General features: G+C 53.0%; 9 protein-coding genes across 9 annotated transcripts; 5 read left to right on the forward strand and 4 right to left on the reverse strand.

The window, feature by feature from the left end:
- Nucleotides 1–418: 418 nt before the first annotated feature.
- On the reverse strand, nt 419–795 carry J4E88_002224 (uncharacterized protein; the record flags this gene model as incomplete). Its single annotated transcript, XM_049395889.1, has 2 exons — nt 419–728; nt 779–795. The coding sequence occupies 2 exons, from the start codon at nt 793–795 to the stop codon at nt 419–421; spliced, it is 327 nt and encodes a 108-aa protein (XP_049258293.1).
- A 311-nt stretch (nt 796–1,106) lies between these two features.
- Nucleotides 1,107–2,160, forward strand: J4E88_002225 (uncharacterized protein; the record flags this gene model as incomplete). The annotated part of the gene is made up of 3 exons (XM_049395890.1): nt 1,107–1,532; nt 1,587–1,655; nt 1,708–2,160. 3 exons carry the CDS (start codon nt 1,107–1,109, stop codon nt 2,158–2,160), a joined length of 948 nt encoding a protein of 315 aa, XP_049258294.1.
- A 1,169-nt stretch (nt 2,161–3,329) lies between these two features.
- On the forward strand, nt 3,330–4,739 carry J4E88_002226 (uncharacterized protein; the record flags this gene model as incomplete). The annotated part of the gene is made up of 6 exons (XM_049395891.1): nt 3,330–3,377; nt 3,437–3,558; nt 3,615–3,647; nt 3,704–4,001; nt 4,319–4,370; nt 4,453–4,739. The coding sequence occupies 6 exons, from the start codon at nt 3,330–3,332 to the stop codon at nt 4,737–4,739; spliced, it is 840 nt and encodes a 279-aa protein (XP_049258295.1).
- Nucleotides 4,740–8,701: 3,962 nt separating this feature from the next.
- J4E88_002227 (uncharacterized protein) lies at nt 8,702–9,507 on the forward strand (the record flags this gene model as incomplete). The annotated part of the gene is made up of 3 exons (XM_049395892.1): nt 8,702–8,706; nt 8,753–9,167; nt 9,217–9,507. The coding sequence occupies 3 exons, from the start codon at nt 8,702–8,704 to the stop codon at nt 9,505–9,507; spliced, it is 711 nt and encodes a 236-aa protein (XP_049258296.1).
- A 577-nt stretch (nt 9,508–10,084) lies between these two features.
- Nucleotides 10,085–11,487, forward strand: J4E88_002228 (uncharacterized protein; the record flags this gene model as incomplete). Its single annotated transcript, XM_049395893.1, has 3 exons — nt 10,085–10,361; nt 10,420–10,962; nt 11,018–11,487. The coding sequence occupies 3 exons, from the start codon at nt 10,085–10,087 to the stop codon at nt 11,485–11,487; spliced, it is 1,290 nt and encodes a 429-aa protein (XP_049258297.1).
- Nucleotides 11,488–12,227: 740 nt separating this feature from the next.
- Nucleotides 12,228–13,550, reverse strand: J4E88_002229 (uncharacterized protein; the record flags this gene model as incomplete). The annotated part of the gene is made up of 1 exon (XM_049395894.1): nt 12,228–13,550. The coding sequence occupies one exon, from the start codon at nt 13,548–13,550 to the stop codon at nt 12,228–12,230; it is 1,323 nt and encodes a 440-aa protein (XP_049258298.1).
- A 1,094-nt stretch (nt 13,551–14,644) lies between these two features.
- J4E88_002230 (uncharacterized protein) lies at nt 14,645–16,508 on the reverse strand (the record flags this gene model as incomplete). Its single annotated transcript, XM_049395895.1, has 2 exons — nt 14,645–16,405; nt 16,470–16,508. 2 exons carry the CDS (start codon nt 16,506–16,508, stop codon nt 14,645–14,647), a joined length of 1,800 nt encoding a protein of 599 aa, XP_049258299.1.
- A 3,663-nt stretch (nt 16,509–20,171) lies between these two features.
- On the forward strand, nt 20,172–22,106 carry J4E88_002231 (uncharacterized protein; the record flags this gene model as incomplete). Its single annotated transcript, XM_049395896.1, has 4 exons — nt 20,172–20,262; nt 20,312–20,514; nt 20,569–20,887; nt 20,938–22,106. The coding sequence occupies 4 exons, from the start codon at nt 20,172–20,174 to the stop codon at nt 22,104–22,106; spliced, it is 1,782 nt and encodes a 593-aa protein (XP_049258300.1).
- A 99-nt stretch (nt 22,107–22,205) lies between these two features.
- Nucleotides 22,206–23,762, reverse strand: J4E88_002232 (uncharacterized protein; the record flags this gene model as incomplete). Its single annotated transcript, XM_049395897.1, has 3 exons — nt 22,206–22,692; nt 22,744–23,212; nt 23,261–23,762. 3 exons carry the CDS (start codon nt 23,760–23,762, stop codon nt 22,206–22,208), a joined length of 1,458 nt encoding a protein of 485 aa, XP_049258301.1.
- Between the last annotated feature and the right edge of the window lie 51 nt (nt 23,763–23,813).

The raw sequence follows: 23,813 nt of genomic DNA on the forward strand, positions 1-23,813 counted from the left end.
CTGGCCTCCAGCTGGAGTGGCTTATCAAGTACGGACGCGAGTGGGTGATTAGGAACGCAGGTTACAGGCGGACAGTAAGTTGTATTTTGCAGCTAAAGCTGTCTTGATGAAGGAATACGCGAGGCTACTATGCCCTAGAACAGAGAAGAAATCGATCTTGCGAACTTGTCAGCAATGCTACTAGGTAGAGAAGTGGTAAAAGTACCATTGATAGATCGTTGAGGTATCTTTGAACGCCATAACCCATTTTTGTCTACATCGCGGCGCTTGAGAATGCTGCCGCGACGCCCAAACTCCATGCTTCTTCCCGTGCTATCCCGTGTACACTCTTCCATGTAGCCGAGCTCCAGATCTTCCTGTAGATTCTCCCATAACGCAGGCGCGCTTGACGGCGCGTAGAACAGCAGTCCAAGCCACCTCAATGATTCCTGAAATTCTTCTTCTGGTAGAACAGATCCGTCCTACTACTACCCAGATTTATAATCTTCGGACATCCATCCCGGTCCTTCTCCAGGCGCGTACACTCGAAGCAGTAGAAGGCGTCTGAGATACCCTCGCCACCGCATACGACGCACTTGTTCTGGTAGTTGCCGAAGGAGCATTCGTCGCAGATGCGGGCGAGGGTGGTCGGGCGGACGTAGGAGTCGCAAACGGGGCATTTGCCGTCGCACTTGTCGCAGAGGCGGCCGATAGAGATGCCGGACTGCTTGCGGCACATGACGAGATCGCTGCGACAGGTGTCAGTATGCGCGACTCTTTGAAGTGAGAGGGTACTTACGGATGATGGCGAGACATGGCGGAAGGTTGTGAGGGTGATGACGAATATGGACGTGTTCAATATCGCAGGTTTAATAGAGCTTGGTGTCTCGTCGTGACGGGTGCGTTGGTATGGTGGTGGCGCGTGACAGTGAGACAGAAAGTCGGTCGTGAAAGTCAGCTTCGGTGGTCCGCTGCTAGCGTGAACTGAACCCATGCTCCGTGCACGAAGCTTCCATCGCGAGATCCCTGGGCCACCTACACCAATGACACCCACGCGTGCTTCTCTGATATTGCTAAGCACACATTAGAAACGTCCAGAAAGCCCATACACGACGCGCGACACTGTCATGGACGGACCCATTGCATCGGCTGTAGTCCTTCCGGATGAACTATCACTGCCAGCCTCACCCCCGGTAAACGGCCACAAGAGACGACAAGAATCACTAGCAGAAGACACCTCAAAGCGACCGCGACTCGAGAATGATACTGCCACCCAAGAAAGACGTGATTCTACCACCAAAGACGCAAAAGACGACAAGCCCACCCCTGTGCGACGCGAGAGAGGACGAGAGCGCAGATTATTTGGCGCCGCTTTGGGTGCACTCTCACAGAACTCTGCTACTACAGGACAGAAACGTCGCGCCGAGATCGAGAAGCGACAGCTAGCTCAGCGCAAACAGGACGATCAAGAGAGCGAGCAGAGGAAGGCAGAGCGAGCAGCCAGGCGCAAAGAGCAACGATGGAAGGAGCACAAGCTTCTCGAGAGGGATATGGTATGTCTTGACAGTCTACACCTGACGCTCTGGCTGGGTGCTTACAATTCATAGATGCGGGCACGTCACGCAAATCTACTCGCCATGGCGCACTTCCTCCAGACCAAGTCAGAGCCACACCTCGTACGTCGCCTTCCATCTGACCACCCTGGTTCACAGCTGATCTTGCTCGCAGTACTACAAACCCTGGGAAACCAGTCCCGACGAAGAAGACCGCATACGTGACCAAATAGCCGAAGCCGAAGAAACCGTCAAACGAGAGATAGAAGAGTACGAGGCTCGCCAACAACCGGATAATTTGCGGAGACGGCATGCATCCGAGGAAACAAAGGGTGATGCAGAGGGTGCAGAAACCGGTAAGAACCATGATGCACATGCACCTCAAGAGACAACCACCACCAATGGCGAGACTAATGGTAGCGCCATCTCCCCCAAGGACCTGGACATGAAGGACCACCAGCCCGATACCCCTGACACCAATGCAAAAGTCGAGCGCGCCACTGAGGACATACAGAATAGCCACGGTGCAACTCACGAGACCGTAGCTGACACAACCATGAAGGAAGATGACGACGAGAACGGAGAGGATGTTGTCGAAGAAGCCGCCGAGGACACCGTCATCTATTGAGGATCACCCGGAAGCCCATACCTTCTTGCCTTTACCCAGGACCGGCCCGATAGATCGCTGTTGGCGTGTCTCGATTGAAGTCGTTCGCAATATCGCCCTTGGTCCTGTCGCAACTTCTGCCAACCGGCCGCGTTGACTTACGGGGTCTGGTTCTCCCACCTTGGATATGCGACCGTACCATCATCAAAGTTCTAGCTGCGATAGTCACAAAGCTTCGCAAATTAATCAAAATATGGTCAATTGTGTCACGGCTCCTGCCATGTCACAAGTGCTGCATTATCCGTCGATTATACGTCCAGGGTATAGCTTATGTATGCGCTTCGGGCAGCACTGTACTCCTTCCGAAAATCTGGGTCACGCATATTTTTTCTGCATATACCATTCCGGCACGGACGCCGGCAAACAACAGCTTACAGTACTCGCTTGCGGTTGTTCTCGCCTCATTCTGCATGCACAACAACTTACCTAGAACTCGGGTTGATAGATTGGACCCCACGGCGCGTGGGATTATCCTAAAACCGCCCATCTCCGAGCATACTATAGTAATATACATGCAACACTATCTTCAACACAAGGAACACTGACTTCGCGCTTCACATGCAGAACTTACGCGTCGTGTAAACGACGAGAATCATGAAAGTGATGTCAGGGCTGAGATGATTACATACCCCACAATTGGGGTACCTCGGCATACCCGAATCTAGCAACCATCATCATGAATCTACAGCTTCGTCGTCAAAGACGACTCGCTTGCTCACCGCCATCATCACCCAAGGCTGTTCTGACTATCGCTGCTACAACCCGAAATTCCCACCACCCTCGTCGCAATCTATTTTCTTTTACCCTTCGTCGCACAGACATCACGTCATGCCTGTCCAACCAATTGACCCTGTATCAGACCCTCGTGTCGAACACAAGACTGCAAAGCTTAATGGACAAACATACCATTACCTATATGCGGTACCAAAGTCTGGCGAGTATACGCATACCGTGTTTCTGGTGAGTGGTGTTTGGTGGCTGTTATACGATGCCGGCAAATTCCGCACCTTCTCCAGTTGTAAAGGGTACTTTGGAGTAAAGCAACATAATTGTACTGACTGTTTTGGAAGATTCATGGTTGGCCCGATCTATCGATGGGATGGAGATATCAGATTCCTCTCTTAGTCGACATGGGGATGCGGGTTGTTGCGCCGGATATGATGGGATACGGTGGCACGGTAAGGCGAATCCAGAGGTCTTGCGACTCGGGGGAATATACCGAAGCTGAGATGTTCAGGATGCTCCTAAAGTTCCGCCAAACTCGATCAAGCTGTATGGACTCAAGAGAGCATCAGATGATATTGCTGCACTGGCTAAAGAAGTCAATGCGCCGCAGATCATTCTTGGTGGTCATGACTGGTAGGCGTCTGCCATATGCATGCGTCAAGAGATTCATCTACTAACACCTTGCTCAGGGGAGGTTTCGTCGTCTGGCGAGCTGCTCAGTGGTAAGTCCCCGGGCATCTTGACTACCATATACGGTACCAACTCACTACCCCCACAGGTACCCCCAGCTCATCACACACGTCTTCTCAGTTTGCACACCATATACCGCTCCTTCCGACAAGTACTTCTCCACTGAAGATCTGGTCAAAGGTCCATTGCCCCAATTCGCCTACCAGGTCCATCTCGCTTCGGGCGAAGTGGAAAAGAGCGTCAATGATGAGCAGTCGATCAGGCAATTCCTGAGTGGCATGTATGGGGCCAAGGGACCAAAAGGCGAGGTCACGTTCGTTCCCGAGAAGGGAATACTGGTCGAAAACTTGCCAAAGATTGGTGAGAGCAAGATTCTGAATGGAAAGGTACGTGATGATCTCTTATGCTGGAACGCGTGTCGAGTGCGGGATCGAAGGGAAAGAAGAGTGGATGATTGCCGTGAGAGACCAATGTGTTACCTTTTGAGGGGATGCTATGGGGTGGTTGCGTCGCTCGACAAAGGCATTACCACTTCCGACATATCATGCATGAGGCGGGAAAGGGTTCCAAAAGATCGACTCGGCTCGACATCAAGATCGTCCCGCGCGAAGGACATGTCGAGATCGATCCATTGCATCATCTTGTTTCAGAAAGACAGCTGAAGGATTTGCCAACAAGCGATGGTGTACTAACAGCGAATCAGTACCTAGACTACTACGTCAAGCAGTATCTCAACCACGGGATCCACCCCACATGTGAGTCCTCTCTCCCCAACCTATCACTCATCCACCATATCTACACACTACTTCAAGCTCAACCACTAATCCCTCAACCCAGTGAACTGGTATCGCCAACGCCGCACGAACTGGGAAGAAGACCAAGCGCTGCTCGACAAGAAAATAATCAGTCAGCCCGTCCTCTTCATCCAAGCCACGCATGACGGCGTGCTGAAGCCCGCAATGGCAAAGAGCATGGACAATTTCATTCCTAAGCTTACGAAAGGAGAAGTGGAGGCTGCGCATTGGGCGTTGATCCAGAAGCCAGAGGAGACGAATGCTATTATCCGCCAATGGCTTGAGGCGGAGGGGTTGGTGGGGAAGAAGAAGCGGGAGAGTAGCCTGTAGGAAGGGGTTTAGAGAGACGGAATGTTGAAGGTCTTGGGATAATAATTGACCCGTCTCTTGAGTAAGTTCGTCTAGCTTGGAGTACCCAAAATCTCACCATGCTGCCCAGCGAGCGGTGTACGCATGCCTGATTACTTTGTCCTGCCCGTCGACCGAGAACGGCATATCATAGTTTACCGGGTACGAACTGACAGGCGATGGAGATTGCGGCTCTATCCGTGCTGGTGGCCTGACATGTGCCTCATGGCTTCCTTGTCCACGCAGCGATATCGCATTGCGCTAGACAAGCACGCGGAATCCTTTGCACTTCTCCGATGTGGAGTCAAAGCTGACCGTTGAGTCTTGACTATAGCTTGTCCAAGATAGCGGACCTTGATACAAATTTGACGGTTGCTAGAGACGGCACTTGATCGGTAAACGCAGGTGTGCGTCAGCGTACAGATGCGTTGTCTCGTTGAGACACGTCTTGACGCCGATACTCATCATCGACTACAAAGGATGCCGCGGCGGCACGTTGTGTGGACACATGATCTGCATCTCTTGCCTGATACACAGGTACCTGCGGGCCATCAGCACACCACCGACTCAGCTCTTCCTCTTCATTTCACATAGTTCCGCTTCGCTTACGATCAACGGCAATTGTCAAGTACCTGTAGCTCAAAAGTGAAGCGTGAGATGTGTGGTGGTATCTCGGTATCTCCGGAGGTTCTAACCATAAAAGTACCGGCAAAAGTAGTAGTAGATACGCCGCCTTGGAATTTTGGCACCGGGTTGTTCCTCTGGACTCTTGTCCCGCCTTGACTCAAGTCTGCGGATTAGCGCTTCATGACATTCTTCCACGCGAAGTTCATGGGCAAGAAGATACCTTGGTGACGGAGTGCTCGAGACTTTCCTGGTAAACTGTTTGGAGATTATGGCGGATGCAGGTCCCCTCCGTCCGTGCGCAATCCAGAGTTCTGGTACCCACTGCGTAATACAGCCAGTCAGGAAGCGGCGTTGTGCATTGTGGCAACCTCGTGGTCTTGAGTAGGTTGCGACATGCAATGCTTTTTTTGCGACAACATGTCGATACGGAGAGGGGCTTCCGCACACTCCGCAGCTTGTTCTGGGCGGGGTGGTGCGATAGGGGAAACGGTACCTCTACATCCGACAGACCGCCTGTCTGAGGAATACGTATCCTTAAGCCCGGGGTCATGGTGGTTGGATGCTGTGGCGTAGGCAGCTTTGCGGAAAGCGAGTAAGGTGAAATTGCTCACCGCCGCGGCACCGTCGTGCAAGCGCTTGACATATATTCGATGTAGATCGCGAAAACGTGCTCAGGTTGACAAAGGGTTACAGGAAACTCTCAAACTGGGTATGATGGTCTTCGCTCACCGCCTACTGCTTTCAGAGGGCCATGCATGAGGGTCGTGGAGTCGGTCGCTTGGTGGAGCGACATCCCGGTGTTCTTTTACGTTCATGGACAGGGTCTATAGTAGCGTTGAATATACCTGGGGCCTTGAGGTAGACGCATGTGCAGTGCGAACGAGAAGTACCTTGCTTATCAGTAGGGCCATTATTCTATTGCATCTCGTAGCTCGTTGCGCCGGAGCTGGGAGCGCACTGGCTGGATAGGTACATTAGGTATATTCGTTAGTCGAGTCCTAGGCGCATCCTGGTGTGCAAAGAAGTTAATCTCAACACAACTGGGCATGCTCGGATCCACCATGGTGCTCTGCCGTGCAACGTTTGATGGAACAGAGAATGAGTGGTCGCCAACGTTTGTTTTGCCGTCCCGCTGCTGCAGTTTGCTCGGCAGCGTGCCAGACGACAGTGGTTGTCGAATGGGAGAGCAGGTCGGGCGGTCGGAGAGATACGTAAACGCTTGTTGCGGGTCGGCTTAGTAACGACATCTCATCTTGCTCGTGGCCGCTTCCCTGTCAAGTGCTGGGCCTGCCATGTACCCGCGATCACCGTTGTTCCTCTGAATCCTTCACGACCGACACTCGACCTCATTTCTCGGTCGAGATGGTAGATCTGGGACGGCATTGCAGCGCGCTACCGGTGCTTCTTCGCCATTGTCATGCAGATGCTGGCACATGTCAATTTCCATGGCTTCTTGGTGGCCACACCTCGGTCAAAGGTGCAGCTGTTGACTATTAGCTATCCCTTGGGCCAGTCGTTCGTGCAGTTGGCGTTGAGGTCGCTCCGATAAGAGGCCCTTGTACTTTCTTGTCCCGGCAGTTCGGTCGCGCGTAGGACGAATTTCGTCAATGGGCTGCTCGGTAGCCAAACCATGACCCATGCCCACCCTCCAACCGACATTCAGCCAACGGGTCTGCTACCACACACACCACAGTTGCCCCAGGAGGATCCCGCTAAGGGGCCGCACTACGGGACTGATTCCATGCTCCCCAGAGTAGTCCAGGCTGGAGGCGCACCGTTGGGCGTGAGCCGTTTGCACATGGGCAATATATCCGGGATTTTATATTGCAAAAGTGCCTTCGGGAAGTCTTCTGGAATATCAGCCAGATACGCTAGCCAGTCAGCGGTCGAATTTTCCCGTCGGTATGCAGGCCCTAAGAATCCAAGATTGATGATGCACCGGGGGCAGAGGACGACTTATGGTTTGAGCTTTGGCTTAGCGGTAACGACATGCTAACGCCGAGACAGGACAGCCTGCATATCAGGCTGATGTTTCGCGCGTCCTGCTCAGGGATCTGTGGTTCTGCAGGGCCACTACAACCGACAGGTTCGCTGCCGTAAATCCCAACACAACCTTTGGCAGCGGGCTCCACAGCCGTGCAGTGTGCCTTATCGCTGTTTCACAACGCCGGCGGGTTTCTGATAGACGGCCACTACACAAGACAAGACGTGTTCAAGATACACACTGCGTTATGACATTGCTCCTATATCGCATCTTGCGTGTGCACGTCCCGGAGCTATACGGTGTTGATCCGGCAAAACGAGTCTAACAATGCTTGAGTCCCCAGATACTAGCTCGCTGGGCGAATAACAAGAGCTCCCGGTCGTGTACCCACAAGAAGATCTAGCCTCATATATACACACAGAGTAACGGGATAAAGAAAAGACTACGCGAGGCCTACCGTACCAAGTAGCTCTGGTCGCGCATCCCTATCCATGCTCGTCCCGCCAGTTTGATACGCCTAGCAAATGACGTGGAACCTTTGAATCTTCCCTCATGCGATGCCATTATCTCGCCGATGCACCAACCTGAGGCAAGCCCAGCTTGTGCCAGGCCACCGTTGATCGAAATGGGCCTTCTCAACAACTATATCAGCCTCCACGCTCCCGTGGGGTGGGCTTCTGTTAGCTATCTCTTCCTCACTTCTTCCCGCTCCATTGCCACCATCCCCCATACTACCAAAATTTTCTCGTAATGGCTCCCTCAGCTCTCGCAGATATCTATCCAATCCCAACGAGGCACTACTCCAAGTCCTCGACTGTCGTAGCTTCGGTCTTACATGGGCCAAGGGATTTGCGGCTCGTATGCCTTCCAATTTCGTTACACATCCCACGTCTACCCACTACTCGTGGGGGTTTTGGTGTATATTGAGCATCTAAACGTGAAGCTAACGAATCCAATTAGGAAACTCGTACCATTACGGATCCCGCCGCCAATGAACTCCAGATCGCTATCAAGGCCACTGGACTGTGCGGAAGCGATTGTTCCTACTACAGCAAGTTCTGCAACGGTGATCTGCAGGCTTGCGAGCCGTTGTCACTAGGCCATGAGTCTGCTGGGGTTGTGGTTGCCATCGGCGAGAGTGTTACCGGCTACCAGATTGGCGATCGTGTTGCTCTGGAGGTAGGTGTGCCGTGCGACAACTGCAGGTCATGCCAACGGGGACGCTACAATCTCTGCCCGAAGATGAGGTTTCGGAGTAGCGCCAAATCTGTGCCTCACTTCCAGGGGACGCTTCAGGAACGCATCAACCATCCCGCGAAATGGTGCCACAAGTATGTCGTGCATGATCGACCCGAACCCGAACTTAGCTGACAACTTAAATCAGACTACCTTCGCACGTCTCCATGGAATCGGCTGCGCTTCTGGAGCCTCTTTCTGTTGCGATCCATGCAACAAGAAGAGCCCAGATCGAGCAAGGTGACACGGCCATTGTTTTTGGTGCAGGCACAGTCGGCCTTCTGACAGCTGCGATGGCCAAGGTGTCTGGCGCCACAACCGTTGTCATCGCAGACATCGACTATGGGCGAATCAACTACGCCTTGGCGAACGGCTTCGCCCACAAGGGCTATATCGTGACCCCACAGAAACATGGCAACGAAACTGCTGAGAAGTTCGCCGTAGCCAAGGAGTTGGCTGCCGATGTTATGCAGATTGCATCCCAGAACGAGCCAGACTTTGAAGGTGCTGATGTCACCTTTGACTGCACTGGAAAGGAAATCTGCATGCAAGCTGGACTATACGTAAGTCTCTCCAGGAAAAAATCGCAAACCTAATCCTAATTTCTCGTAGGCGACAAGGCCTGGCGGCAAGCTCATCATGGTCGGAATGGGTACGCCAGTTCAGACACTACCCATGTCAGCATCTCATCTGAAAGAGGTCGACATCATTGGCATCTTCCGCTATGCCAACACCTACCCCACTGGTATCAAGATCTTGTCTGCCGGTGTACTTCCGAGTCTTGACAACATGATCACTCACAGGTTCCATGGGTTGACGTCGACAAAGGAAGCTTTCGAGCTCGCGGGCAAGACGGTCGACAAAGACGGCAAGCTTGTTCTCAAAGTCCTCGTGGAGATGTAAAGAAGCGAACGGCCCAGGAAACCACTAATATGTACATTGAATTGTGTGGCATTCATAACGACATGATAGAAACGACATAGAGAGATCGTCCGAAAGGCGGCGACCGCGGTCAGGCGTTTTGAAAGTCTGGAGCAAGACTAAGATACCATTCGCTTTTGGGTTGGGTTGGATTTGGAGTTATGGAGTGTATTTGGCGATTGACGCAAAGATCTGGAGGCTAGGCCTGACCATGAATGATAATGCCATAATCGTACTCCGATGATAAACGCTCGCTCCGGTTCGTGATCCTTGATTCTGAAGTCTAAGAAAGAGGAGTGTAGTGAAAGCTGGATACCTAGGTAATGACGGATCTTTCCCGTGGAAAGCGCGTCGCGCTGGAGTCGCGTTGACACTAGCGCTGAACGGGTAGCGCCTTGGCACAACCCCACGAATTGTGGCAGCTGCAGCCTAAGCAAGCTCCCCACCAAGACCATATCATTGCAATTGCCTTGCTGCTCGAACACCACTCCGACCTCCTACCACTATCTCGACCATCGTGAATATCCTGAACGCGACACCGAACTACACTGCAGCAAATATGGCCGAATCATCAGGAAATCCACTCGTTTCGACCACCCGCGCCTCTGACGCAAGTCCGACAGTACAACTTCACCCGCTGGTACTCCTCACAATAACAGACTGCGTAACACGGCACACACTACGACAGCAGACAGGACCAGTAGTCGGAGCCATACTAGGCGCGCAAGATGGTCAGAATATCACGATGGAGGTTGCTTTCCAAGCAAAGCTCCTACCAAACCAAGACGGAGAGACAGTACTAGACGACGAGTGGTTCAGCAAGCGTATCGAAGACTGTAAGTTCTCGTCTATACCTTATATTTACACAACTGGATGAAGCTAACCTGAGTGTAGTCAAGGACGTACACAAGGAGCCACAATTGGACATTGTAGGCTGGTTTACCCTCGGTCCCGCCTCCGGCCCAGAACCCCACATCCTTCCTATCCATTCGCGCATATCAGAAGTCTACACCGAGTCTCCGCTGCTCGTACTCTTCCACCCTGAAAATGCTTTCTCCAAAGAGACTGCGGCCGGAAAGCTGCCTCTCACCGTCTACGAGTCCCTCTCCGTCAACACAACGAGCGATCCGAATGACAAGGCTATGGATATCGACGGGGCTGTACAGGCGAAGTCAACCAAGTTTAGAGAGCTAGTATACTCGATTGAGACTGGCGAAGCGGAAATGATCTCTGTCGATTTCGTCGCGCGGGGTGGTGGCAACGCTACTGCAGTAGAAGGCACAGCAAACGTGGCCGGTGCAGCGCCGGAGCCCTCAAGAACCGATGAGGTTACTGGGAAGCGGAATACACGAGGAAAGCAAAAGGAGAAGGAGAAGGAGAAAGAAAAGGATGCGCCCATCGACGAGTCGGTCATCTTGAACGCCGACGACGAAGAAGGTAGGTTCAGCGACCTTGAATCTCACTTGGTACAGACATACTGACTTTAATACAGTTCTCTCTTCGCTTACAGCCAAGATGAACGCCATTCGCATGCTCAGCCGACGAATCATGCTCCTACGCGCATACATCGACTCGCTCCCAGCTTCGTACCTCTCCGACCCGTCCCTACCAGTCAACGCCGCGCCAGACGCGCAACATCCCCTGCCTCTAGACCACTCGATTCTCCGCAGTGTATCTGCCATGCTCGCCCGCCTGAATATCCTCGGCCCGCCAGACTCAGCCGCTTTCTCGCTTGAGTCCCAGCAAGAAGCATCGGATGTGCAACTAGTCAACCTGCTATCATCCATTACAAACTCCGTCTCTCTAGCGAAGGATCTCGGCCGGAAGAGCTCCATCGTCGAACATGCCAAGACCCAGGGCAAGAACCGCATGGGCGGGTATGGCGGAGGTGGCAACTACGGCGGCGACGCCAACTTCTTCAATACTGTCATGAGCGGAGATTCTGGTGGCGACAGGTGGTGATCCCTGTCGACCCACCAGCATGAATGAACGGGTACGTTGGAGTCTACATTGGTCTAGAAACGAATATCCTGAGCTAACGCAGACTTCTAGGCCATTTACGTTGCTGATGGTGCTCTAGATCGGCAAGGCGACGGAGCGTATGCGTGATGACTGACGGCCGTCATCCCCATGCGCTGTTCGATCCAGACGATATTCCCGACAACTTCGACTGGGAATTTGTCAACCAATGGTATCATGCCGTGTTCGCGATCCTCAGCATGGGGCCAGCTTATCTGCTCTTGTTTATAGTGAGCCCGATCATGTTCCCACTGATTATACTCGGGCTATGTTACTGGACAGGGTGGGGGACGTATCGGATCGTACGCAGATTGGGTCTGGCGACCTTGCACATGCTGGGGGCTGTTTTACACGCTTTACGTGATCTGATGCGTTTAGCTCAGCGATGAGATTTATGCATAGCGTTCGGCGCATGAGTGGGATTTGATAGACATGGCTATGAATGGCAGTGCGTAATGGACCTGCCGGTATATGAGTAATGAAGAAAGGTACATCCATTCACACCAATATCCAGAGCTTTATGGCGCCTGGATCAAGGGACATTTTGACACGCTGAAGCCTACATTGACGCTAGAGGTTTCTGATCTGCTTGTTTTGTCCTGATGTAGGCTGTAGACCTGTTCAGTATGAATTACCAATGAGACGTAGCTCCCAATGCATCGGCCCTTGACGACCTTTGACTCTTATTGAAACCACCCGTTGCCTCCTACTCCACCACCACCACCACCACCTGCCCTCACCATCTGGGGTTCAGCAATAAACCTCCCATCTGGTCCTTCGGACGCTTTCGCCTCCCACCGCGAAATAAGGAGCAAGTCACTGTAGTACTTGTTCTTATTAGCATCTTCTTGTAGTCGCTTTTTGAGAAACTTGCGTTGTTTGTTGTAGGCTGTGCGTGTTGAGTTGGGACTTGGTGGTGTTGTAGGTCGAGTGGGTGTCGATGGTGGAGTATGAAGAGCGTCCGAAGGACCATCTACCCACATGTGAGGCGACTTGGTCGGTGTGCAAGGGGTTGAGGGGGTTGGCGTATCCTGAGAGATGTCGAGGCTGCGAAGTATCAAGTTCAGATCCTCCATTTCGGAGTCTGATTGTCGTTGTGGCTCCGTGGACTCATTGACGACTGCCCAGAATGCGTCGATCATGAGTTCTTTCTGCTCCTTCGCATGTTTCTGTTCCATACTGAGACCATCCATGCTGATTTTCGAAAGCGTGGATGACGCTGAGGCTTCAGGCCCCCATGCGATCAGATCGTTACCGTCGATCTGTAACGTAGTGTTCTCTTCTGGAGATTTAGCAATCATAGGCATCCCGCCCTTCTCACTGTCGCTGTCGTTGACGTGATCGTTGCTTTCCCAGCTCCAACCATTCTGGTCGAAGTCTAAATCTCCGGCCGTGGGTTCCATCTCTTCTGGTGTAAAGTGATTGAAGATCCAGCTTCCATCGTCGTCATCGAGCGGGTGCGAGTAGTCGGTACTGACAGGGTGAATCGGATCGGTGCTCGCAATATAGTCGCCATCGTAGTCGTTCGCATCCATTTCCCTCCAGTCCTTGTTGTGCTTCTTCGGATCGACGACGTCTTCCGGTCGTACTTCCTGGGTCAGGGGCGAGCGAGCCGTCTGATGATAGGTAATGCTTACCCGAGCCACGCTTTTCTTAAAAGCGTGTGAGGGTATCTGCATGTTACGTGCATCCCAGGAAGCTACATAGTACTGCTCTTCAAGCTCCTTGACTAGAGCAGTGATGTCCTCCACTCCATACATCCGCTTCTCGATTAATTTGATTAAGAATGCTCTCGCCCGCCCTAGCTTTGACTCCCACTCGCTCTCCCACAATTTGTGCTCGCACGGACTGCAGTCGGTCTGAAAATATATAGTGAGGAAGGATTCGGCAGTACAAGCAGCTCGAATGCTGGTTCTCGTCATCTTGTGTTTCGTACCCTTGCAGCGCGACCTTCGTAGACGTAGTAGATGCTGGCATTTGAAGAAGAAGTGAATGACGTTGCACATGGTCGGCAAGTATTGTGACTGAAGATGGAGTCCTGCCTTCGTGTACGAACGAGTTGAGTTGGAGATCCCTGTGGATGTATCGTTCAGAACGGCATAATGATATAGACGTCTCGGCGGGAAAAATAGAACTTGCACAGCTCGGTGTTAGCTTCCTTGCACGATCATGTCGGAGGCATAGCTCTCACAGAGTCGGTCGTGGTATGTCGTCAAATCCAATGGGAGCTGCACAGGGATGGAGTATATGATGTGTCACCGATTCCGAAGCAAGTACCTAGGTAGTTTGCAGTGGCCACTTGATCGTGGTAGGTGCATTCGGAACCGAGAGTAGGTACCGTCGGAACCTCCACAGGAAAGCTCGTTGTGTACTCAATCGCCAGTCGGTCTGCGTCTACAGTCGTGTGATGTTGCTATGAGGCAGGCGGTCAGTTGTATAGTGTTGCCATAGCTACCACGCAGTCACCTCACCTACGTGTGCCTCGAATCGACGTGGAAAAGCGGGGACTGTCAGGTAAAGGTGAGGGCGTTGCTGATATGCAGTCAGTCGCTGTGGCGAAGTGACGCCGGCTTCTATACCCATGTTGACGGCCAGTAGGATGTAGTGCGCACATGAGGCTGGAGATAGACGCTTGCGTGGTTGTTGAACGCGGGTAGATGTCCAGATTGTAGTCATGGAAGGAGCATCCAGTCTGACGTGACACCCGTGGACATCATTGCGCAGTCACGTGTATAGCGCCAACCGACAACTTGGCCTCTTTTCATGCCTGGAATAAAGATGGGGCGCGGACGTCGTGCAATTCTGACACTGCAAGCATTGGCATCATGCACTGACTGTGAAAAACACCAGAAATCTCATTCTATTACCACAATCCTACACCATTATGCAAGAAGAAAAGAAAATGCATCGTACTGATGACGGCGCAGCCGCATATACAACTCCCTAAGAAAACCCCGAGAAGAAATGAAAAGTGGCGTTGCGTCGTTGCACATTACGCGTGAGCGTCATTACATGTATACAAATACCCCAATTGGGCAAGTGACCCATCCAAAACGGAAGGTACGACCCTGACTGAGACCCAGACGGCGGAGAAGGGAAATTAGTAGCGCACCACGGGTGACGCGCTCGTGCTGCCGTCCTGCACCATAACACCTTCCCTGACACCCTCTTTCTCCATCTTGTGCATCCAGTCCTCTTTCTTGTCCTTCTTGTGCATCCAGCCGCTAAAGATCTTCTTCAGTTTGGACTTTTGCTCTTCCCGGCCTGGGGTCTTGGGCTCGTTGGAGAGGGTCTTCCGGGCCGTCGTATCCAGACTCATCTTACGAGAGAAGGTAGATGCCTCGGCACTCTGGTTGCTGGCAGAGTTGCTATCTCCGCTTCGTTGGCGGGTGTGGTTGCTGGAGCCTACTTCGAGGCGCTGGTCTAGATTACTAGTAGAGGACCAGCCAGTCATCGTGTTTCCGGGGTGTGTTGGGCTACCTGGGTTGGTCCTTGTGGGCTGTGAGATGGCCTTGGTCTCCTGTTTGCGAGACGACTTCCGGGCAGGGAATGAATCGTTGAATTGCATGGCCAACGTATCAGATCCGCTCTTCCTGTGTTTCTTTGCGGCGGGAGAACGCTCCTGGTGCTGTTCTTGCGAGCGCATCATGCTTGCAATGTGTGTTGCGGCGGTTGGCGATGTGGGAGATTTCATCGATACTGTTATTTCCTCCTGAGGAGATTCTTGGTGGTCCTTCCATGTGTCCAGACCTGGTAGTGGGGGTAGCTCTCTGTTCAAGTTGAGGCCGTTGGACTCTGACTTCCTGGGCTGAGCTTCCTCCGGTTTTCCTTTCGAGGTTCCTGGTCTGCTGTTGCTTCTTGAACTCAAGCGGCGGGGTATGCCCCAGCTACGCCATCCTGAATTCGAGCCACTGCGTGAGAGACCCTGGTCGTCGTTGTCGGCTGCTGGACGAAGAGACTCTTTGGACTGCGCACGGCTCAGAGCCCGACTGCGAGAGCCTGGGAAGATGTATTCTTTAACGCTTTCCTTGACACTGGCAGCACGACTGGGTGGTCGGACTGAAGTCGATGAGCGACCACGGTGGCCCTCAGATGCTTCTTGCTGCCGCTTCTTCTCCAGCTCTCGACGCATCCATTCTGTGGCTTGTGCGTCTGCAACTGCTGCTGGGTTATCGGATTGGTGGGATAGTCGGTTCATGCTCCTGCTGTAGGGTAAAGATGCTGAGGTAGGCACTGACGACGACATCTTGGCGTTGGCGAGAGTAGATGTGACTGCTACGGGAAGGGTCACGTCTTCGTCCGAGTCATTGTGGAAGACGTTCGATCGCGGTACGTCCATAGAAGTCTTGCCGTATGACCTCAGCTTCTCCTCCCTCTCTGCGTCCCGTTCGTCAAGCCATCCGAAGTCAGCTCGCTTGCGACTGCTATTCGCGCGTGCAGGCATGTCTCCGTAGGTCCTTGCTCTGATCTCCTGGTCCGCCTTCGTGCGTGAGCGCGTCTTGGTGCTGGGTTTGCGCATCATGAATGACGTCGAAGTCGCTGCCAGCTCTGGAGGCGCGCCAGTGGGCATGCGGACAGCGACCTCAGTGGCCTGTGGTTTACTCTCCTTCCGTCGGCCGAGGCCACCAAAGTCGAGCTTGGGGTCGGTGTTCTCCATGCCATGGTCGGACGGCTTGAAGTTTTGCAGGATTTCGCGACATGCTAGGCGCAGTTCCAGATCGGTATGTTCGTCGAGAACGCGGCGGTTGATGTAGGGCGATTGGTCGCATATGCTGTCTTTGGAGGTGTGTCTCTTGTGTGACGAGGAGGAAGCCGGGTCCGGCGCGGGCTTGTCGGAGAGGTCTGGCTTGGAGGCAATCTTCTACATTGGCGGTGAGTTACTGTTGGGATGCGACTGCAGACAAAGGACTGGGGATGGAACGTACGACTGGCGCCAGATTGAAGGAGAACTTGCGTTGCTTCATGATTGATTAGAGTATGCTATATTAGGCCGAAGGCAGTGATTCGAGTAGAGTGCGGCTGCAGAGCGTGTATATGTGCTGCAAGTGCGCGACGAGGAAATGGGTGCGCGCGCGGGAAGCCGGTAGAGTATGGTCGGCTAGGAATGGCTAGACAAAGCTACTGGCGACTACTGCAAGCATGGGGGACCTGGGAGGATATGACGGAAGAATCGTGGTGATGCGCCGTGGGTTGGCCTGCATCGAATAGTGCAGTGCAGCGGGGCCAGGAGGGAAGAACTCCCAGGAAGTACGGGACAGGACGATAGGTATACTGCGCGTCGTGGTGTGCGCCGGCCCGACCAGGAGGTGTTGGAGTTTCAGAGTGGCAGCTAGCATTAGACAGGACGCAGCCGACCACCAGCCTGGAGTCTCGATGCCTCGTAGAATGATAAAGCAGCCAATCAGCCGAGTGGGCGCCTGAAGCCTCGACAGCGGCCAAATCTGCCACTCGTCAATCAAACCCTCTGTCGCCCACCCGCACGCGCCTCCTGAAGACGCCCAACAGCCACAGCCCGCCATGACCTGCCCTCGCAGTCCCTCCAGCCAGCCCTGGACATCGGCGGAAGGAGCGATCGTGTGCCCCTTCCCAGCAGAACCAGACTATCGAAACTTAGCGGCGCTGCGGCCCCACGAATAGCAGCCAAGAAGGGCCGCGGACATGAGCTCGATCCGGCGACCGCATTCCAGATCTCCATACACACGACCGCACTCCATTAAACACGAAGATGCTCCTTTTGCGCCCTGGCCTGCACGCAGCACGCCAATCGCGCTGCGTCCTTTGCTGACATTTTCCTGGCCCAGCGAACGACGGTTGGACATGCGGGGGCGAGTTTCACATCGTAAAACATTCGCCATTCACCCACCACTGCTGCCATGTCCACCGCTGCAATATTGTCCAACCTTTAATAGCAGGGGAGAGAGAAGCTTCCGCCGGCGAGAAGAAACTTCTGTCTGCCGACCCTGGCTGGAAACTTCCGTGAGAATATCCTGGGAATAACCCGACGGGCTATTGTTGTGTTGCCGTAGCGCACTGGCTTCAGGACAGGCCTCTAAACGGTCGCTTCATCCCTCCATTCCTTCTGCGTGAGCCCCCTCATCGTCATGGCATGCGTCATCCAAGCATTTCGTTTTGCGTTTCAGTGCTCCGTTATCATCCACGCTCAACCAAGCTCCAAGTTGCTCAGCCGTCTGGTTTGTGTGCGGGTCCCCTCCATGAAGTGCGTCGGCTAAAACTACCAATACTCGCCGCCCAAGCTACCACAAGATTCGCTCAACTCTCACAAACCCTCGCGGCCTTGTCACTCGCTAGGCGCGCAGATCGCAGATCGCAGGTCCACCTGTTATTGTCGCTAGGGACGGCATCGTGCGACCATGGTGCGAGATCAAAATAAGTCAACACTTAACCACTGCATCGGGTGGGTACATGAGCCTTCAATACCCTAGGCCGGCACCATGCAACGGCCTCACTACCAGTGGGTTAGCACTGCGCGGACACGAATTTCTTCAGCAAGGCTCATTTGATGCCTGGTGCGAGACGTCTAAGCATGCGACTACTGCTGTACGCTTTTCATCACGCACACAATCACGATTCGCGTCAACATTGCCTCAGAGTCTTGGTGTAAAACTTTCAATTCGACGAAATTGCGCGGCGATCCCAGTGATGTTGAAAGTTATTACTGCTGAATGCATGCTTGCCTTGCTGGTATCCAAGCGATCGAGATTGCTCGAAACAAAGGGCCGCCGCGAAACTTTGGAAGTCCGGCACTGCGACGCCTCCAGAGCATAATTGACCGGCATACGTAGTCGCTGACCAAATTCATCTCGCGCAGCCCCTATGCCTTAGTGAGCGGCCCCTCCCGTTGACATCAATCGCACACATTACAACCTTGGAATCTTGTAAAAGGTTCACGGAGGTCCCGGCAACGCCTCAACTTGTGACACTCATCTCAACAGTGATCTCACTGTAGCAAGCTTTCGAGCTTGGACTGTTGGCTTTTGGCGATGGTTATAGCTTCCACGTCAACTGACGAAGTCAGAGTCACCAAAAGCTATGGCGTCAACAGCGCATACTCACACGACTGCAATGAATCAATAATGCATCGCACTGATGAATTGATATCCATGGGGTTTACACGCCATCGGAAATGAAAAGCTCTAATTTGCACACATCGGGAGCATCAAACTCGAAAACTCCAAGAAACCCAACGAGTACGGGAGCCACCGTCGTTCAGTACTCTGTCCTCCTGTACCTTGCACTCAAGCATATTCTACACGACGATCCGCGGCATCTTCAATACAGCGAGAAAGTCAAGCAAACTCGATACTTGGCTGCAAGCACCGAACACAGTCGAGCACCTTCCGCCAAATCAAGACAGGAGCGCGAAGCACAACCTCAGAACGGTACCAAAAGCGAAGACACTTCTGGCGCAGGATATGACCTTTCGAAAGATGGGCAAGCGACGGCGCTCGACAAGCCCTCCTGCCGACGACATACACAGAGACGGCGCATTCCCCAAGCTGATCAGGCTTGCCTAATCGAGACTAAGCCTAGAGACCCAAGACTACATGTCTCCAAGACAGAAATGAGCGAGGCATGGGCTCGAATGCGCCCAGTTTCTAGGTCACCAGAAAGCTCTATTGGCCCACACTCAAGAGGGGACAAAGGGAAGCAACGAGAAAGGAACGTACGATGGGGCGTGGTGCAGACCCACCAATTCGAGTCGAACGATGAAGCACACGGCAGAGAGCTTTCCTCACGGGAGAGTCTTGTAGAAGGGGTGTCAGAGAGAGACATGCAGGCCAGACGCGATCATCGAGCGTCTGGCGCGGCAAAAGCAAACCGCGGTCGCAGGAACCTGCAGAGGGAAGAAACGGATAGAATGAGCGATTCATACACCAACTAGTTCTTATACCAAATCGAAGTTCTCTTTTTTTCGTCCACACCACACTACATCTTTCAGACATGGTGGCGGTCCGTGTGATAGCAATGTGGTAAATTAGTCAAAGTAAACAATCCAAAAGTAATAGCCAACGCGACTCGCCAGGCTTGCATCCCCATTACTTAGCTTTGAACGTTAAATCAAATGAGTCGATCTGGTCGACTCGACAGTGGCGTGGCTGCTGTCCCAAAAGCGTTAGAGCTGCCGGCTAGCCCTTTCCCCACACTCAGTCGTACCATCCTTCCAAGGTTGTCAACCGCCACTCATCCCCGCCCTGCGTTACGCCCGTAATGCTCCCTCATGGGCTGAACGAGGCTTACAGAAGCATCAAGTTATACGGCCGTAATGGTCTCATGAATTCACACTCACCCCGGGCAAGGTGACGACTGCACGCACATGGATCAGGCCGATGTTGTACTACCTCGGGACAGGACGCTCGGGTATGTAGTCACTGAGGGGGAGGGGACGCGAACTACTTCGGACCCGGTAGCTATCGACGCGATCATTCGCTGGATGGCAATGATGGTACTACACCATGCCATATGATCGTCGGCAAGAAGCCCCTGCGGCGGGTTCTTGGGGTCCACTCGTCCGTTCGCCCTTCTCAAGTGTTTCTACATCCAATCCGTTTCTGCCATTAAACACTCACTTCTAGCACAGACTCTTGAAAGAAGTCACCTCCAGCAAGATGGGAGGATCGCAGCCATGGCCACAGGTTCCGGTCGGAAACAAGGACCATACTGATGCCGCAGTTGTTATTATCGGAGCGGGCATCTCTGGTAGGTACAGCAATGACCATCTAATTTCCATCATGCTAACATCACCGAGGAATGTGTATGGCGATTGACCTCATCAAGCGAAACCAATGTCACAACTTCATCATCGTGGAGAAGAGCTCTAGTGTCGGCGGCACATGGCATGACAACAAGTACCCCGGCTGCTGCTGCGATGTCTGGTCTATGCTATACAGTTATTCCTTCGAACAAAATCCAGATTGGACGAGAGAGTATCCGGGACAAGAGGAGATACTTGTACGTCTTTCTCTCGTATCTACCTCAAATTACAAACACTAACGTTTGCTGCAGGATTATCTCCGCAACGTAGCCCGCAAGTACAACCTGTACAAATACATTCGTTTCAACACATCCGTCGAAGCCGCAACGTGGGACGACTCGAAGAACCGCTGGAAGGTCGACGTGAACGTGACTGGCGGCAAAGATGCAGAGTTCAACCCCGCTTACAGCATTGAGTGCGACTTCCTGGTCTCAGCTGTTGGTCAGCTCAACCAGCCACAATACCCGGATATCGAGGGTTTGGAGAGCTTCAAGGGCAAGATCATGCATTCAGCGCGCTGGGACTGGAGCCACAGGCTTGAGGGCAGGAGTGTGGGCATCATCGGGAACGGTGCGCGCAATGGCATTTGTTTGGAGGAACGAACACTGACAAAAACACAGGTGCCACGGCTGCTCAAATCATCCCAGAAATCCTACCGCAAACCTCGTCCCTGCACATTTACCAACGATCCCCGAACTGGGTCATCCCGCGTCTCGATGGCCCGGTTAGCGCCCTCAAACGTGCCGTACTGCGCTATCTACCCCCAGTTCGCTGGCGCATACGCAGTTCTATGATGGATTTCCGGGAGTCCTTCCACGACGCCGTCACGGATAGCAAGAGCGAGTTCGCAGAAGTGATTCGAAGCAGTTGCATGGAAATGATGAAGACACAAATCCCCGACCAGCCTTCACTGTGGGAGAAACTCACACCAAACTACAGCCCAGGCTGCAAACGGGTCATCATATCCGACGACTACTACCCCGCCGTAGCCAATCCCAAGACAACGCTTGAAACAAACAAAATCCGTCGCATCACAGAAACCGGCATCGAACTCGAAGACGGTACCCACCACGAGCACGACACCATCGTCCTCGCAACCGGCTTCCGCACAGTCGAATTCCTCCACCCCATCAAAGTAATCGGAGCCAATTCGCGCCCCTTGGCAGACATTTGGTCTTCCGGTGCTACAGCCCTCTATGGCACTACCATTCCCTCTCTCCCCAACTTTGGTCTTTTCTATGGCCCCAACACAAACCTAGGTCACAACTCCATCATCCTGATGATCGAAGCACAGTCTCGCTACCTCAACACCCTCGTTTCCGCCGTTCTCGATGCGCGAAACCGCGGTCAGAGAATGGGCATCATGCCCAAAGAAGACAGGACACATGAGTGGAACGAAGGTATTCAGCAGATTTTGAGGAACAGCAGTTTCGCCGACCCGAACTGCATGTCGTGGTATAAGAACAAAGAGGGGCGAATTACCAACAACTGGTCCGGGACGGTCGTCGAGTACCAGGAGCAGCTTGCTAAGATTGATTGGGAGGATTTTGAAACCACTGCTACTACTGATGAGGAAGAGAAGGATGCGAGTGCGACTGCTGCTGGCGGTGTTAGTGCGAGTAAAGTCGTTTTTGGGACGGGCAAGCAGGAGACGAAGATTGGTCGGGTGCGCGAGGAGACGCTGGTGAGTAACACGACGTTGGTTCTTGGAACGTTGAGTGCGGTTGCTGCGGGTGCTGCGTGGGTTTATCGAGGTAAGTTGCATAAGAGACTTGGGCTGCGGACCTGAAAGCGCGACATGAAATGTATTTGCTATGTACAAGTAATATCAGAGTAACATGCGCAACATGCGATTGCCTTATTCATCCGACCTTAACTCGGCATCACCTCAAAAACCCTGCCTCTCCCTCCACTTCCCCTCCCAACCCTCAAACCAAGGACTCTCATCTAGAGTTTGGGGTTCCCAATCCTCACCCACCAACCCCTTCTCAACCTGCTCCCTATGCCACTCCGCCAACTTCGGCTTGACAACATGCTCAACATGCCACGTCCCCTTATACACCATCAACTCCTTCTTCCCCTCGTTCAGCACCTTGAGCAGTAACCCCGGAACACATTTCTCCTCTCTAAACTCCTCGATCGGGGTAAACAGAGCTTTGAAGTTGAACACGACGGCGCCTGACAGCGGGAGCCTGCGCAACGTCTGCCAGTCTACGCGGAGGTGGATGCGGGAGACGGGGAGTTCAGAGGTGGGAAGTTGCTGCTTGCGGACGGCCTCGTGGGGGTCGCCGGGGGGCATATAGAGGGGTGTGTCAATCTCTAGGCCCCAGGAGCCGCGTTGGATGGGTTTGTCTGTCGGCTTTTTGGCGAAGTATCTGTGGTATTGGGGTTAGCGTGAGATAGTGGGGAGTGTTGAGGAAACGTACCTGTCCATGGAGAACTGCATCTTCTCCTTGTAGTCTGGAATGGGTTTGTGTATGTGGGCGAGTTCGAGACCGATCTTCGAGCCTACGTTCCAACCTAGCGCACTGCATATGATGCCTGCTCGAAACACGTATAGTCCTGTCTTCTCGTTTCGTAGCATGATGGCGAAGTCTTCGGGGATGTTGTTCAGGAGAACGTGCAAGGGTGGCGTGGTGGTGAGATCGGTGTCTGTCTTTAATATGCCATTGTGAAATGTCTTGTTGTTCGCCGATAAGTGGAAGCAATGCGGGTACCTGGCGCACACGAATTGCAGTACCATCTCCATGAGTTCTTTGCAGGCAAGCTCCGAGCCTGGTAAAGATTGAAGAACTGCTTCGCCGTGCTTTGCGAATAGAGATTGTCGTTGCTTGATTCGCTCTTCGTATGTGTTCTCGAGCTCGATCCACCAGTCAGGTTGCATCTTGGTGATTGCTGTCTATGATCAGTATGGGACTGGGTGCAGCTATCAATACTACTCACACATTGTTTGATGGTAAGACCATCGAAACGGTCTATATGGCCGGGGCAGTGCCTTTTTGATGTCGAATTCTGGGTACGGGTCCGGTAGAGGTACGCCGCTGAGTGTAGCGTAGTCTGGGAAATCACCGAGGGCTCTGATGTCCTTTACAGAAAAGCCACATGGGAGGTATGTGGAGCCATCGGCATCGAGATATGATGCTTCCATAGGTAAGACATTCTTCTGCCAGTCTGGCGACAGTTCTTCGACCTTTTCTGTCTTTGCGTCTCCAACCAAGGCGCATCGTCGCGATGGCGGGAAAGTGCTGGCGTGATCAATCGGGGAAATGGACGCTCCCCTCTTCTCTGGAGACAAAGACCTTGGAGGAGTCTTTGCGCCTGATACCCTTCGTCCGCCGCTACGAAGTCGTTGTAGGATTATGTTGCGCCTTCCCCGCTTGATCAGCAGGAAGACTGAAGTGAGCAGAAAAGCTGCTCCCAACAGCAATGAAAGGTTGGTAGCCATATTCAATGACCGTGAGATGATTGACAGGATAAACATACGCAATGACCAGCG

The sequence above is a fragment of the Alternaria novae-zelandiae genome (genome assembly GCF_023758075.1).
Source record: "Alternaria novae-zelandiae strain BMP 2774 chromosome Unknown scaffold_3, whole genome shotgun sequence".
Classification (NCBI taxonomy): Eukaryota; Fungi; Ascomycota; class Dothideomycetes; order Pleosporales; family Pleosporaceae; genus Alternaria; species Alternaria novae-zelandiae.